At 37.3% G+C, this 17,151-nt stretch overlaps 1 protein-coding gene across 18 annotated transcripts in view; it reads right to left on the reverse strand.

The window, feature by feature from the left end:
* Window positions 1-17,151, reverse strand: part of LOC117405836 (E3 ubiquitin-protein ligase MYCBP2) — a 116,618-nt gene that overhangs the window by 54,393 nt on the left and 45,074 nt on the right. For 14 of the 18 annotated variants that reach the window (XM_034923699.2, XM_034923712.2, XM_034923709.2 and 11 more), the window contains exons 10-18: window positions 16,825-16,963; window positions 14,190-14,266; window positions 12,917-13,121; window positions 12,076-12,240; window positions 11,798-11,956; window positions 10,981-11,188; window positions 7,525-7,670; window positions 6,339-6,443; window positions 1,628-1,726 (exon numbers count right to left, since the gene is read on the reverse strand). In XM_034923699.2, coding sequence (XP_034779590.2) covers window positions 1,628-1,726; window positions 6,339-6,443; window positions 7,525-7,670; window positions 10,981-11,188; window positions 11,798-11,956; window positions 12,076-12,240; window positions 12,917-13,121; window positions 14,190-14,266; window positions 16,825-16,963 — 1,303 coding nt within the window. The remainder of the gene's footprint in view (window positions 1-1,627; window positions 1,727-6,338; window positions 6,444-7,524; window positions 7,671-10,980; window positions 11,189-11,797; window positions 11,957-12,075; window positions 12,241-12,916; window positions 13,122-14,189; window positions 14,267-16,824; window positions 16,964-17,151) is intronic. The other 4 variants (XM_034923698.2, XM_034923713.2, XM_034923705.2 and 1 more) reach the window with 3 other exon arrangements.

The raw sequence follows: 17,151 nt of genomic DNA on the forward strand, positions 1-17,151 counted from the left end.
TTTAACCTGGAGATTCACAAGCACAACTCCACATGTCAGTTTCAATCAGTGCTTGAGCTTTTGTTTTATCTATTGCACTGTGAGGAACATAATGGGTTTCTAGTGTTATTTTATTGTTCTCACATTATTACTACCCTTTTCCACTTCGCTGATAACATTTGATGGCATTATATACCAACCATAACTATTTGGCCTTTAGTGGCTGTTTGTAAACAATTGGTTATTTCTTTGTTCTGAAAGTAGCGGTAAAGGCCAGCTTCATCAGCATTGTTATTAGAATTATGGTCCTTATCATTTTTCAGTATTAACTTGGAAAAAAAAAAAAATTTCCTGTAAGAAAGACCAACATATGCAAACGTTTTTGATTTTTTACTGTTTGACACCAAAATATGTAGTAATGCAGTTAGATAATTTACCAAAATAGATGTGACAGTAATTTGTACTAGGTAAGACTTCGTGGAATTAGCTCTAAGTTGTGTAAAGGTAAATCTTTAAAAATATATTTAAATAGCAGGTAGACAATAAATCAGATTTCAGACTCTCGCCAGACAATGATCCAACTGTGCAACAAAGTACATTGATGTACACTACATATTTTCTGCCAAGGATACAATACATGCATTACATACGTTAGTCAGTATTATGAAAAGGTACTGTAGGCCCCATGACCTTCATACTTAGATTTGTCAAATTCTGACATTTGGCTTCCAAAACCAAGCCTTCAATAAATACAATGAAAATCTGAAAAAATACTAGACCAATCATAAGGAATAAATGACCAAAATAGCAAGAAATGTAATGGCGACGGAAGTACATGCGTAAGTGTGCATCCATTACACGTGCTTCACCTGCAGGAGACAATACATACAGTACTAACAAGGACTAGAAAGTGTGGGTGTGTGTTTGTGTTCCTTGGAATTTAAAGATGCAAGTTCCCAATTACTATAAGGGAATCTATACAAAGCTCCCTAGTTAGTGTTACTAAATATATATATATATATGAAGTTATATTTGGTTTTGGCCTAACAAAGAGTTAAAACATATACAATTCCACATAGAACATAACTTGTGAGCAATGGTATATGAGACATCCTAACAAAACACAAAACAGGAGGTATGTAAATATACACATACTGTATATATATAATAATAATAATAATAATAATAATAATAATAATAATAAACAAGATTCAGCATCCCTTGTGATAAGTAAAACCCAAGGAATGTACCACTGGATAAGAAGCATGAATTATACAAAGCTTTTTTGGTTAAAAAACAAACTGGTTTTAAAACAGGAAATTCCTGGACTTTGATACCGCTAAATTAGTATTCTGATGCGAATTAATGTAGTTAGTCGGATACCAACTTTTACACTGCAGCTATACATACTTTAAATTCAAGCATGAAATTAGAGTATGAAATAAGCAACAAAAGGGATGCTGAGTCTATAAAACCAAAATTACTTTTGACTTTCTTTCTCCTCAGGTTACTTCACACTAAGGCAAGAAAACAAAGCTTATCTCCTTTTTTTGTATGTAGTTTTCAAAAGAAAAGAATCAGTGGTTGGAAGAGACGACCTGGAGGTTGGGCTTGCGTCCCCTCCTAGTCAGTAAGAAGACCATAGTACCTTTGCGTTTGTCCCGCTTATGCTTTAGCTGTGCCTGAAGTCTGGCTAGGGCCTGCTCTCGGTGATTCATAAAAATGGGACCAGGAAATACAAGGGGGCCTGAGGAAAAAGAAACTTTCACATGCATGGGAGAGCTCACAACGGGAGAAAGAATGGTCAACAAAACAGAGCAAAAAATAAATAAAACACAAAACAACAAAATCCACATTTCAGCAGTTCAACACATAAGCAGCAAGACAGATTTAGGAATGCCTCTACATTGGAAATTGTACAGGATCTATTTAATATATATTTTCAATATAGATATACATCTTTTTATATGAAGTGGTTTAAAGGCCATTTAAACAGGTTTCTGATATACAAGGGAAAATGTATGCACCAAATCAAACCTTGCTTTCAGAAACAAAAGACCATGGAAAAGGGGATAGTCTGCTTCACATTACATATTCTCACAGAATCAAATGTGAAGAATATTGACCTGAATGCTATAACAGCAGCTGACAAAAGACCTTGTAAATCATGTTGTGAATTGCATAAAGCAATTCTTTTTTTGTTGAGAAATGACATGCCAAATATGCAATCTATTGTGGAAACAGATGGAAGTCAGATTAAACACCTATGAATACTGCAGCCTGATCCCCCTATCTCATGGTACACGGTTGCTACCAGCCAAGTTTCAATACACTACAGCTGGGGTTCCCAAACTTTATTGGTTCAATGCCCCCCATGATATTAGACATTCTGACCAAGGACCCCCACCTGAAATGTAGATTTTGATACCTTTATTGAGAGATTGTTCGTTTGTACCAGTAAAAAGTACTAATGTTTTCATTATGTTCAGTCTCATTTCTCAGACGTTTGAGAAAATGATCCATAATAACAGTGCTGAGTTGTCCACTGTGTGACTGCAAATGTAACATAAACCTGCCTGTAAAGGTAGACGGGAGCACTATGGTTTATTTTATAAATTTAGGGGGAGGAAATGTATCAAGAACATCTACAGTACATTAGCAGAAATCCTGTTTTTATTTATTTTAATTAGAATTATAAAATGCATTAATATAGTTGCCTATTTCGTAGGGCTGTTAATCGCAGTTAACTTCTGAGAGTAACACGTTAATTTCTTTGGCGATTCATTTTTTTAACACGCGTTAATCGCACGCTTGTTTTTATTATTTCTTGACGTTTACTTTTTTAAACTTATTTTTGTATTAATACACTGGGGTATTAATAAAGTCTGTGCAGAAACAAAAACAAAATAAAAAAACCTCCCGCTTTGCAGTAAGTGTCTCTTTCTGTCACAGCTGATGTGAGGCAGTGATATGCGATGTAACAAAAGAATCATACTGAACACAGCATCGCCTGTTTTATACAGAATATTCTTCTCATTAGTGAAATTCAACTACTATTGCAGGTACTTTTTTATATATATATATATATATATATATATATATATATATATATATATATATATATATATATATATATATTTGCATATCAGTGAATAAAAAGGTTTTGGTATATTAATGCTGACAGTCTATACATTACCGGGACCTGAAAACTTATCAATTAATCTCAACCTGACAAATACTGTGTCGCCAAAAGAAATAATATAGTCCTGTATAATAATGTACACATGTGTGATTTAAAATCTTTTTACTCAGGCACTGCAAGAGACAGCAATGCATCTGGGGCCTCATTAGAAAGAGCAGGCATGTGTACTGTGGTAACCAAGGAGACTACAGACCATAATTTCTCCCAAAACACAAGCAGTTGCTCGAAAGTTTGTGGGTTCTGCGAAGTACATCTCCCAATGTAAAGCTGAGTAGTGTTGTCGCAGCAACACATTCATTTTGTACCAGTTTCGAATCCACTTGCTGATAAATTAATATTATTATCTGTAGTAGTAGTAGTTATTTGTATAATATTACTAACATGCATGTGGAAATATTATTACGGTACATTGAGTGTTTCGTATGCAATATTAAGCAGTGTACATTTTAAAATAAACTGTAAAGTGCTGATTGGATTAAAAACCAGGACCGTTGGGTGTCCCCAAGGACCAGGGATGTGAGGCCCTGCCTTAAGCAACGACAGCACACCAGCTGGAAAGTCTCATTCTTTGGCCCAAAAATCTCACCCTTTGGGGCTAAAAGTCTCACACTTTAGGATAGTCAACCCTTGGCATCTCTGCGTTTATGGATTTGTCAAAGAAAGTGTTCCATAATATGACAGCAAGGCAGCACAACAAAATGAAAGAGAGCAATGTCTATGATCTGTCTAATGACTACTATCATTTTTTATAAAATAATAATAATAATAATAATAATAATAATAATAATAAACAATTATACATATATACATATATTAAAGGAAGAACATATACAGTATCATTTGAAATGCATTAAGGTGAGTAATAAACTGACTCCATTGTGATTTAGCAGTTGGTTCAAACAATTTAACAGCAAATATTTTCTGTATATAAATATAAAACTGTAAAGAAGGTTCAACAATATTAATCCTGAAATAGGACAACAGGTTTTTTTCATGTTGGGTTGTTTTTTGGATAATAATAATAATCCCTGTGGGCCTCCCGATTGTTGTATAGTGGTACATACTGTTAGTGTGGCTATGAGCTGGTGTCAATGTTACATTCAAAATAACCCCAAGCACCTAGCAGCAGTGTAAATGAATTAATCCTCTGGTCTGAGCAGCATTTCTTTGTCAGCATCATTTGGGAGAGAATCTTTGTATGTGCTGGACTAGGGACCTTCAAATCACCCTGTACTGTACATAATGTATTTCAGGGTGAAGGTTAAATAAAGGACTTTGGAAATGTTGATGTTAATGAAGACCTGAATGTATTTTTTCCAGCACACTGACAGTGCGCCCCTTTGCGGCCACACTATTCTATAAGTAGGGGTCTACCTAATTAGCGACTTTGCGAAAATCAGGAAATTGAGGGGGTCACCGTGAAATTCACCTCTTTAGAGGCCAATGCATACCAGACTTGTACAGAGAGAAAGAAAAAAAAAAAAAGAAACCCAACTTAAACTAACTACTACACACCACAAGCAACGCAAACTATGTATCTTAATTCTGTCGATAGGCTTTTTTTTTATTCCTTTGCCGTCCTGTGTGCATTGCACTTAGTTCAAAAAAATAAAATAAAAAGTCCTTAGACAAATAACATTTACAAAAAATACTCCAAAGCAGTTAACGTTCTTGTTTACTGTTCACATGACAACAATGTTTTAATCAGTGCATCTGTACTGGCTTTTCTGTGACCTGTACTGTACAGTAGGAGGTGGGGCAAAGTCAGTGTTGCATTGTTATTTTGATTTAGGTTGCTAAAATCTAGTTTTCATCATTGGAGGTAAAATACCAAAAATGGACAACAAAGCAAAAAAAAAAAGCTAAGTATATTTTTCGGCTGAGGATCATGTCAAGAAATTTCCCAAAGAAACTTTACATGCAGATGGAGGTAAATTGTTTATCGCATCTTGTGATGTGACTTTGGAGAAAATACGATTGATCGCTATTTAGCTGAAGAACAAATAACAGCTTTCAGAAAACAAACTTGAAAGTCAGCGCAGACCAAAAATATTCCTGTTGTTTATTGCCAAGTGAAATCAGTACTACAGGTACGACGTAGCACAGCCACCTCGCTTCAAACAACTTGCTGTTTACTTTTTAAACACAGTTTGAATTTCAGACCCGAATAGGCATGTTTTCTTTCTTTTGACTCTGTACGAATAAAATATATTTCTGGATAGGACAAACAACATGACAATGAACGTGCTGCATATATGGCTTTTATTAAAGATTACCAGATGCCCTTGAGTTTTGGGACTGTTTCTAATTGATTGTCACATCTGTATAACTTGTCAATGCTTTGCCTTATACTTCCAACCAATTCAGTGGATGCAGAACGTGCAGTCTCAATGTATAGGCAAGTCTTCACACCACAGAGACAGAGAATGACGGCAGTAACTGCTGGGGTTGTTGCATGCTTGCCTTTAACAAATGACAGCACTCTGTTTTATTAAGGAAGCAAATACCACTATTTTTAGGCTTTTATAGTGCTCTGAAATATTATCTACTTAGGTTTATTTAATGTTGAAACAGGTCTGCGAAATCCTAATTTTATTCCATAACCTAAGTGGGAAAAATATGTAAATTCTCCGCGATTTAAGTAGACCCCTACCTATAAGCATATCCCCTCTGTCTTTCCAAATCCATCTGTGTAGGATTTTACTTCTGTAACCCACTTAAGGTAATGTTATGTTAATATTTTCATTCTGACCTTTTAATATATTCATGCAACAAGAAATTATAGACAAGCTACACTTGATAGGGACCAACTACATTTTAGTCTTTATTTAAAAAATTGTCCTGGGTTTCCTTCTTGTACAGCAATGAAACATACTGGTTTTCATTTAAAATGCTGTATTCTGAAGACTTTCTAACATTACAGTATTCGTTCATGCATTATTCATGGAACTTTGAAGTAGAATAGCCCAGGACTAATGTGTAATGAATGCAAGGCTAATTTAGTTTTGCATGTGATTCTGCCAGACACTTTTATAATTAACCAGGCAGTAAATCACATCATGAAGATACAACCTAAATCCTGTGGACACTCTAAAACATAAACGCTATTCCTGACCTTGGCTGGCATGTTATGTGACTGAAAAATAGAAACTCATACCTCTCCCTTCCTCCTGTCGGTGTCTTCGATTTATCCTTTGCCTCTTCTCTTCCTGTCTTATTTGGATATGTTCTTCAATATTCACTCCTGGAGGAACAGGGACAGCTAAAAACAAAACGGTCGCGGATGAAAGATGAATGATGGTGATAGCATGACATGCCCACAGGGGAACTTTCAAACACTGATGTCAACTGAATGATAAACAGCTGGCTTTACGACCCCAATCTGCATTAATCTAGGTCTACATTTGGTAGCATATCTATCTATCTATCTATCTATCTATCTATCTATCTATCTAGATCTCTCTCTCTCTCTATATATATATCTATATCTATATCTATATATCTATATATCTATATATCTATATATATATATATATATATATATATATATATATATATCTATATATATAGAGAGAGAGAGATATAGATATATATATAGAGAGAGAGCTGGTACATACTTACCCCAAAAGACTTAAAGCTGTTATTGCAGCGAAAGGTGGCTCTACCAAATATTAATGTGTGGGGGTTGAATACTTATGCAAGCAAGATATTTCAGTTTTTTATTTTTCCCCAAAATAAAACCAATGTCACCTTACAATAATTGATTTTGAGTTTCAGTGTTTTAAAATAAAATATCAAACAGAACGAAATTTCAGTGTACCATTTGTAATTCAGTAATATGAGAGAATTGGTCAGGGGTCTGAATACTTTTGCAAGGCACTGTATATATACATATGCAAGTTTTATATTGTTGGGTAGCAAACTACAGGGTTACCCAGTCCCCCACAGATTTGTCTTACTTGTACTGAGTAATACTGTACAGGGCTAGGCTTCCAGGGGTTCTGAAAGCTACTGCCAGCCAGGATGATTGACAAGCCAATCTGGTTAATCTCAGAGATATAGATTCCAGTACCCCACATAGTACTGAAATGAATAAAATGCATGCTGTGTGACTAGGGGAGATCTTTACTTTAGGGATTCTGACTCATTACCACAACAGTGTGGATTCAATGCAGTATAACTTTTATTCAACTGCTGTATGAAGATAAAAGCTCATTTGTCCACAGAATTTACAGAGCCCAGTGTGCCTCACAGAATATTGGGTTAATACAACAGGATCACATGTCAGCCATGAAAAACTACAACAGGCACATGTGAAGAGATGAAAGGAGGTGTTATTTTACCTAACAACAGGTCTAAAGGTATCATCTCCTTGACTGCATCAAAGATCCCCCTCTGCCTTGCCTCCTGGCCATCCAGCTCCCTCGCACAGGCCTTACAGCAGCCACAGGCTGAGCAGCCTGATTCCCCAGAGCCACATCCACAGATTCTACAAGAAGCAGCAAATGAGATGAAAACAATGTCAAGAGCCTTCAGATACAGATTGCACAGATATGGGAATCATGCTGTGTTTCCAAATAAAACTACAACTTGAACAACTATGTCAGCAACTTAAATCCTCCTCCACCACAGGTGCAAATTCAGAATTATCAGTATGATGAAAAAGTTGATGACCATGAACAGAAAAGAACAGAATTAAAAAATGTACCAATGAAATGTTTTCTTTAGGTATTTTCTCATTTAAAATACCAAGCATAACACAATACATTTTTTTGACAACATACAGCGTATCATTCCAAAACATTATTTAGCTAATGCCACACAGCATCTTCAATGTGATTTTGACATGAGTAATATTGTCTTTTTAAATATTTAAACTCTTAATAATAAACAGAAACTATTATTTTGCTGAATGTAGCACATTCCTGGAACAGTGCCAGTGCTTGAGTGTGGTTTGATGCTGGCAAAGCTTGACCTGTATATTGAAAAAGACCATGTAGGTGTAAAAACAACCCACAGATGCAAGATTGAAATGCTCCCAAACAGAATAGTTATCATTGCACATACAGTTAAATGACCCTGAGTTATTATAAAATCACCTTGCTATGTCACCGATTTTACAGATTCACTAAATATTGTGGAAGATTACCTGGACATCAATGGATTCAGCACCTTGGTCCTTGATAATACAAGGAAAAAGAAGCATGGGCAGATATTCACATAACTGTTATGCCAGTATGCATCAGTAATGTTTAAAAGAAAATGCAGACTGCTGTTTTCTATTTTGAGCTCAAAGGTGTAAAGGTCATTAGAAGCACAAATGCATTATTTTTTGAAGCAGCAAGCGGCACAGATAAAATTAATCGTCTTTCTAATTTTAAAATGCCTTTCTGAAAGTTAACACTAGCATTGCCATAGCAGCTTTTTGAACGGCTTTTCAAATTTAAATTTCTCTGTGTATGTGAATATCTTGTGCGTGGCCATTCTTAAGTATTACTAAATATTTGAATTAAATACCCATACGGTGTTTCAGCTGCAGAATCGTAAACATGAATAAATTATAAGCACTTGCTTCTTCAACCGCCAGACCCACAGTTTATGCGGCATATTGAAATCAATACAATACAGCTGACAATTTTGTCTAGGCTTTGTAATAAAATCAACGTCATTGTGAAATAACGTATTATAATCCTGTGGAGTGCTTGAAACACTGATGAAAGTCATTCTACACATCATATATTATTATTATTTACACTACATTTCTCAGGCAGAACGACTGTGCCACCCTGAGTGTGACGGTGCAAAAAAATAAAACAAATGTGCGTATTCTAAGCTCTCTGCACAGATCAGTGACCATCAGGATTTTACAAGGCAACAAAGTATGGTGTGGATATACTGGATCAAATGGCACGGCTGTCAAAGGTGGTGCTCGCAGGTGGCCTGTGGCTGTTTTTTATAATGTTTTGGACCTGGCAGCCATCAACGCTTTGGTTTTGTACAAGGAGTGCACCGGAAACACAATCACTCGGAGGGACTTCATTTTGCAGCTAACCCTGGAGCTACAGCAGAAACATTCTGATAAGAGACACGAAAGCCGGCTGGCAAATGCCCCTCAACCTTCAGCCAGCACTGCGCCCACTGGCACATGGAATAAAAGACAATGCCAGGTTGCTAAATGCAATAAAAACATCTTTTGATGTCTGCGCCCATTGTGAAAAGGCTGTCTGTGGCAAATGCACTGGTACAGTTGAAAAGCGTGTTTTCTGCGTAGATTGTACTTAGAAAACTGTAATAGAAATCTGAACAGACAGAGCGAGCCTTTGAACTCTGTTTCACTCAAAGCGCTTTCACGTTGCATAAGTTATATTTTTGGTTTATGTTATTTTTATAACTAGTTATTTGTTTTATAATTGTATATGTGCCTACAGCTTTCTACACCTGTTTACACAAAGTTTATTGCGTAAAGTTTATTTTATTACAGTTTTTTTATGTTTATGTATATGTGCTCTTTTTGAAAAATATAATAAATAGGTTTAATTTTCAATGTAAATACAGTGTTTCTGCTCTGAAAATGTGATGTATGATGTTCATAAATAAAAAATATTAAATTGTATCCGATTTGTTTTTCATTTTCATATTGAAGCCGTTTTAAAATGAAGCCTCACATTTTGCGGGTGCGGCGGTTGTATGTAGTCCGAAATCTCGACGGTTCAAGTGTTAAAGCAATGCACAGGGTTCTTTTTCTAGACTGAGCCAAAATTCCGGAGAGAACCCTTCCCCTCCTGGCACTGTCTGGTCTGTGAGTACTGGTGTATGAGAGAACCCTTCCCCTCCTGGCACTGTCTGGTCTGTGAGTATTGGTGTATGAGAGAACCCTTTCCCTCCTGGCACTGTTTGGTCTGTGAGTACTGGTGTATGAGAGAACCCTTCCCCTCCTGGCACTGTCTGGTCTGTGAGTACTAGTGTATGAGAGAACCCTTCACTATCTGGTCTGTGAGTACTGGTGTATGAGAGAACCCTTCCCTTTCTGGCACTGTCTGGTCTCTGAGTACTGGTGTATGAGAGAACCCTTCCCCTCCTGGCACTGTCTGGTCTGTGAGTATTGGTGTATGAGAGAACCCTTTCCCTCCTGGCACTGTTTGGTCTGTGAGTACTGGTGTATGAGAGAACCCTTCCCCTCCTGGCACTGTCTGGTCTGTGAGTACTAGTGTATGAGAGAACCCTTCACTATCTGGTCTGTGAGTACTGGTGTATGAGAGAACCCTTCCCTTTCTGGCACTGTCTGGTCTCTGAGTACTGGTGTATGAGAGAACCCTTCCCCTCCTGGCACTGTCTGGTCTGTGAGTATTGGTGTATGAGAGAACCCTTCCCCTCCTGGCACTGTCTGGTCTGCGAGTACTAGTGTATGAGAGAACCCTTCACTATCTGGTCTGTGAGTACTGGTGTATGAGAGAACCCTTCCCTTCCTGGCACGGTCTGGTCTCTGAGTACTGGTGTATGAGAGAACCCTTCCCCTCCTGGCGCTGTCTGGTCTGTGAGTACTGGTGTATGAGAGAACCCTTTCCCTCCTGGCACTGTCTGGTCTGTGAGTACTGGTGTATGAGAGAACCCTTCCCCTCCTGGCACTGTCTGGTCTCGGAGTACTGGTGTATGAGAGAACCCTTCACTGTCTGGTCTGTGAGTACTGGTGTATGAGAGAACCCTTCCCCTCCTGGCACTGCCTGGTCTCTGAGTACTGGTGTATGAGAGAACCCTTCACTGTCTGGTCTGTGAGTACTGGTGTATGAGAGAATCCTTACCCTCCTGGCACTCTGTCTGGTCTCCCGCTGCTGACACAGCTGGACCCGTAACCAGTGCAATCTCCACAGACCGTGCACACCATGCACTGGTCCAGCTTCCACTTGTGCATGCCAGGCTGACACATCATGGACTTCTCCTCCTTCTCGTCCAGCTCCTCTTCCAGGTCCTCGTCCATCGCCGTTGCCATGTTCTCAATCCCAAACCCAGCTTGAGGAGGCAGAGATCAAAGAACAGCTTTATAATTCCTACTGGTTATTTGATCTCATTGTTGTCTGCAGTAAACCATAAGAGGATCTGCTTTCCTAACATGATCTCTTTATATGTTTAAGAGTGTTGTCTTGTGCATTCTTTATATGCAAGGCTCACGAAGACGAAGACCAATATAAAGATATTGTTCCTAAAATATAATGCTGTATGTACAGAAAGTAGGAAGCTAGCCTTTTGGTTTCATCAGAAGATTAAAGATAAACAACTAATTTTAAATTAATTTGTTTACAATTTCATTTGTTGGCATGTATGTTACCAATAATGTAAGGAATTGTATGTTTAGAATAATCTGTACACGTTTGTGCAGCAGACGACACTTAACAGATTTAGTGTAGTTACAACTAATAAGGCATGACATAATAATACTAATACTACTAATAATAATAATAATAATAATTTAACAATAGAACGCCAAGAGAATTCCAAGCAAACAAATACTTTAAAATCAATAACAATTGATAAAAAAAAAAACACTGCTAGGATTACATCAATGTTTTTCGCCAACTTGCCACTTGACATTTTTAATGTGACACTCCAGTCCAAACTGACCTTTCCCAGCCTGGCTCATGGAGCCAGTGTCTCTGCCACACTGTCCTTTGTTGTTGACCCCAAATGTCCAGACCTCTCCATCCTTGGTCAGCACACAGGTATGAGCTTTCCCCATAGCTACCTGAGTTACAAAGTGTCCTTTCAAATCAGTCACCTGGCCTGTCACCCCAAAAAAAACAAAAAACAATGAAAAACACTCACAAAACATCAATGGAGTATCCATAAGGTTGCTGCAATGCAACTGTCACAAAAACAATTGTACTGTTAATTGTACTTACAGGAGCTGTCACTATAAACAGCATCTTTTCCAAACATGTACAGCTCTCCATCTTTTGTTACAATGCTGCTGCTGCCATTGTTGCATGCAGTGTAAACTGCAGTTTTGCCATCCACTTTTAGCATTTTCTTGGGCTTATAGGGTTTTGGTTGCCGTCTGCTTTTTGCTATGGACAGAAAGACATAAGAATGCGCAACACTAAAGAGCATCAAGTGTAAAGAATTCAGAAATAACAAGGAATTTATATGTACACTAACTGTTATTGATTTTAAAACGGGCCTTGGAAGCTTTTGATAAAAGTAGTTGATTTAATATTGTGTGAGGCAGAAATTCAGATTTATGGTAAAGACTGGTAGATTGCTGGGATGTGGTGTTTTTATTGTACTAGTGTGAGTCACATAATGTATTATGTCTATATCAAAGCTGAATATTCATACTTATATTATACATAACTTTGTCCAGTTGAAAAACTCAAATTCACAGTTTTTACCCTAGGCTGACAGGCTCAATGTTAATTCTTGCAGTTTTGGTTCTGTTAACACATGGTGGAGACATTGGTGCATTGCGGTTCTGCACTGTTCTGAATGAGAGGTGATTGTTCATCTCTGTTTAGCACCTTTACAAGTCACATTTGAATGAATCTGGGTATTATAATCCATACACAATGGATACAGAAGGAAGAACCAACTGTAATACATTTTACAGCTGAGACAGTTCTCTTTTAAGACTTCAGCTTCGACACAGCGCAGCTGCCAACAGGTCTTTACATCCTGTACAGCAAATTCTCATCAACTATTATAATGTTCATAACCCCCAATAATCATACTAAGAAATTTCAATACTTGATTCTCCATCCTCTCCTTTGCTGGCGGACCCAGTGAAGAAGACACTTCCATCCTCCGCTACCAGTAAGGCATGTGAACCATCATGTCCAACAGAGAACTGGATGACCTTAGGGGATTTGGTGATAGGCAGCTCCACCCACTTCCCTGCCGAAGGACCGCCTTGTTTGATTCCCAAGCTCTGATACTTGCCAGTGTAATATATCTAAGGGGGGACAAAAAGAGGGATCGGTCAAAGTTTTTTGCATACAATCTCATTGCCATGGTAAAGGTTTTTTTCCTCATAGACATTGCATGTTGGCAGCCAAGCCATTTGCACTTCGCAGAGTGTACAACAGTAACTAAATGAGTGTTTACAAAAGCACCATCTCTCATACAGCTATTTCATTTTGAAACAACATATAAAAAACAAGATAAAAAGAAACATTAAAAAATCTAGTACAGGACTACTGCTGAAGATACTACAGCATTTTGAGGGAGCCAGGGGGGTGGTGAATACCAATTAAAAATGTAATCCATTATTTGCATTTTTAAATTGGGTCAAATACTGCATTTACATATGGTCTACATGAAATCATTCTAACAGTTTATAAACATTATGAGACAACACATCTATCACACATATGATGCAATAAGATAGCACTACACTAGTCTTGGTATGTGGTAAAGGACATGTATACTGTATGTACTCATTAATAACCCATTTTATGCAACAAACAGTAAATGTTGTCTTTGTGGGGATAGTGATTTTAGCAGTATTGTGGTTAACCTGGTATGTACATTTGACATAAATACTGCACCAGTTAAATATAATATAATAATAAAAAAGCATTCCTGTACAAAAAAGTAGTTTATTTGTGTATGTTATTTGAATTAAACTGTGTTAAATACACAGGATAAAGATACAAAATGACTGCGGTATTGTGCTAGAGTAAAGAAAAGGATTACTTTCCAATAATTTGTGCTTGACTTAATCCTAATCACTTACATTTCTAGGACTGAAAATACCACCCATAAAGAACCGGACTCCCTTGCATACTACCCTGACTGGGTGGGGTCCCATGGGTGGGCTCAAGATCTGATCGAGGACTGAATAGACAATGAACCACATGACACTCAGTACACAAAGATCTTACTTTACAGAGCGAGTCATGCAAGGAACAAGAATAACTGGTAATGAAGCCTGTATTTTCAATTATGCAGCCATGATGAATCATCAGAATTCTGTAATAAAAGGTAAGCCCCAGTGTTTAACAGTTGTCGAATACAGTACCTTTCCACTCGCAGTTTTCATAAGAGCAAACTCTCTGCCGGCTCCCAGGACTGCAGCCTCCTCGTCAAACCCTGTACCTGAGGGCAGAGAAATACAATATTCAACAGACACCCCGATATGTTTTACCCCGATATGTTTACAATCAAACACATAAATGGGCTGGCCAATCAGAAATCCCTGAGATAAAGGCCTACCTTAGCTGTCTGGAGGAGAAAAAAAAAAATACTGTGTTACATGTTCGGTGCAAAAAGGTAGAATTAAGACATAAGCCATATACAAATGTGATGGTTACAATCTAAAATGTTTTAGTCAAACATTTTAAACATTTCATCGTTTGATGATCTGTCTGTTTTGCTTCACTTTTTGACTGCTTATTTCTCCTATCAGCAGATAGTCATAATTTGATATGCATGAGGTGGTAGAGTCTAGATCTGAACAGAAACAGAATCATTGTGGCGATACACTAGTTTTCTCATGAAGTTTGGTCCTGTAGTCAAGGAGTTGTTCCACACATCATAACTCAGCAAAACTACCATGACACCCTATAAAAGAACAAGAGATGATTCTTAACAAGCTTCTTAAGGGAATATTTCATGATTTACGCCTGGCTTCTAAATCTCCTGAATTTGTGTAACACATCTAACAATTTCCCATCGATTCTCCTTTTGTTTATGCTGTCATCAAAATAATGGAATGGTTTCTAATCTGAGCTTTGTGACCATAGAGAGTAGTGACTCCAACTGCCTAAATTTAACATTAGCTAAGCTAACATAAGCAAGAAACTTTGTAGGATATTTTCACACTTTCAATAATAATAATAATATTGACTGAAGTTTGCATTAGACTTAATATTAGCAGTTACAGTTGGTTCATAAGGGCACTGCATAAATTCCTCTTGGGCTAGAATGCATTTTATGGATATCACTAATAATGAGCTGCATTCTTTATACTATTTCCCCATTCTTCTTCTGCCCAAAAGCCTGTTAATGAGGCTTTGGCTTAAATGTGTGGCTTGTTTCATGAGACTTTGACCACAGGCTTAAGAAAAATAATATTACAGCACATTAAATAACAACTGTATATCTTTCAAATCATAAACCAATTGGGTTTGCCGTTTTAAAGAGAAACAGAATTGAGAGGGGAAAGAAGTAATGAGTGCAAGAATACGCCATCTCAACTGAGCATTCTTATAATCACGTGGCTTATCAAGCATTAAACCCTTCTGAGCAGTATTATGGTATGGGTAAGACCTTGTTGCAATAGGAATTCTCAAACATCCTTTTCATGGTTAAAAAAAAAAATCAAGTGCACTAATGGCTTCAACTGCAACACATTTAATTAAAGCAATAAAAGTGTACTGAAGCAGATCTGTAGCTCTTGAACAATAGAAAAGGTGTGTGGAATGTTACTCCACTGCTCATGCTAACTCCATACCAGGTTTGCTTTGGGGTTGTTGTACTGTTGCAGAGTTAGTGGTGACAGCAAACAACATGTTATTCTGTCATTATTCACCCAGGTGTACACAAACGCACCCTTCCAAGTGCTAATTACCATATTTATTTAGGGGTATTTTTACAGGAATGTATTATGATGGAATGAGGATGCAGGACTATGCAAAACAGAGAATTGTATTTTTCTAAAGCTGTAGTAAAGTATGCAGCTGTTTTCAAGCATCAAAGATGGATTCAGACACCACCACTATGTCGTCATTGTAAGTAGATCTTGCTCTGATAGTTAACACTTGAAATAATCCGTCTTACTCATCATATAAAAAACACAAAGTAATGACAGACGATATCCTGGACAGTTAACAACTGTAACAACAAAGGAGTGTGAACCAAGGTTTTAAAACCCATTTAGAAGGACTGGTTCACCCTTTTCTTGTGTCGAAGATCTTTTGGTTCTTTTACGTTTTTATACTTCAGACATACAAACTTCAATTCAGATATATGGAAAAATGCCTGATGGCAGCTAGATCACTAGAGGAAGGGGTTTCAAACCACGAAGCAGCACCAATGCTATATTTAAAACTTCTACATATTCCAAAGTAAGTAAAAAAAAAAAACTAAAATCTCTTTAGCATAAGACAAGTGGGGGGCGGAGGTAGTGATAATATTGCTTGTGCTAGAGATACGCAACTTGATTTTTAAACCCTGACTAGAATGCCTTGTAGTGATGCCTTAAGACCCAGAATAAAAGAAATAATAGAGGCAATACATTTTTAGAACCACAAAGCTCCCTGAATTGGGAGCCAATTATTAACCACTGTGGTTTTAGTTTAGTCATGTGGTCCCTGGCCTTTTAGGAAATAGGATGCTCATTTCAGTTATACCCTCAAGACTTTAATATGTGTTATTTTTAAGAGACTATAAAGGGGGGGGGGGCTGAATATGCACTAAGCATTAAGAACTATAATCAGTTGTATTCTTTTTTTGTTGTTGCTTTTATTTATTTAGATATCCAAACTGCTGTAGAAATGTGGTACAACTGAACCCTAAACATCCCAGATGTTTGTGTTTGTTTTGTTTCTTACATTATCCTGTCACTCTGGCCTGTGATTGAAATCAGCATTAACAGGACAGAGCAGAATGCTTCAAACATACTTTGTGAATAAACAAATAAAAGTATCTCTTACACATTATGTGCAGGTCTTTCTCCAGATCAAACAAGGATATCCCACAAGCATGGAGACATTTTCTGGCCAGTTTCAGCTGCAGCTCTTGTTGAAGTTCTGGCTCTGTGCTCGTTGCATAGATACGGACAACAAAGCCATCCTAAAAATCAAGTGACAGAAAACTCAATCAGACTGTTTCTACCCACGGTCCCAAATATCACCACCCACTGGAAGCTATTTTAACTTTAGAAACACATTCAATACTAAGTAGAGAGTTAGAAAGACTGGGTTCGTATTGCGCCTGAAGTAAAATCGTGAAAGGGATATGGCATGACAGCCATCAAAAAT

This window comes from Acipenser ruthenus, chromosome 9 (genome assembly GCF_902713425.1).
Source record: "Acipenser ruthenus chromosome 9, fAciRut3.2 maternal haplotype, whole genome shotgun sequence".
Classification (NCBI taxonomy): domain Eukaryota; kingdom Metazoa; phylum Chordata; class Actinopteri; order Acipenseriformes; family Acipenseridae; genus Acipenser; species Acipenser ruthenus.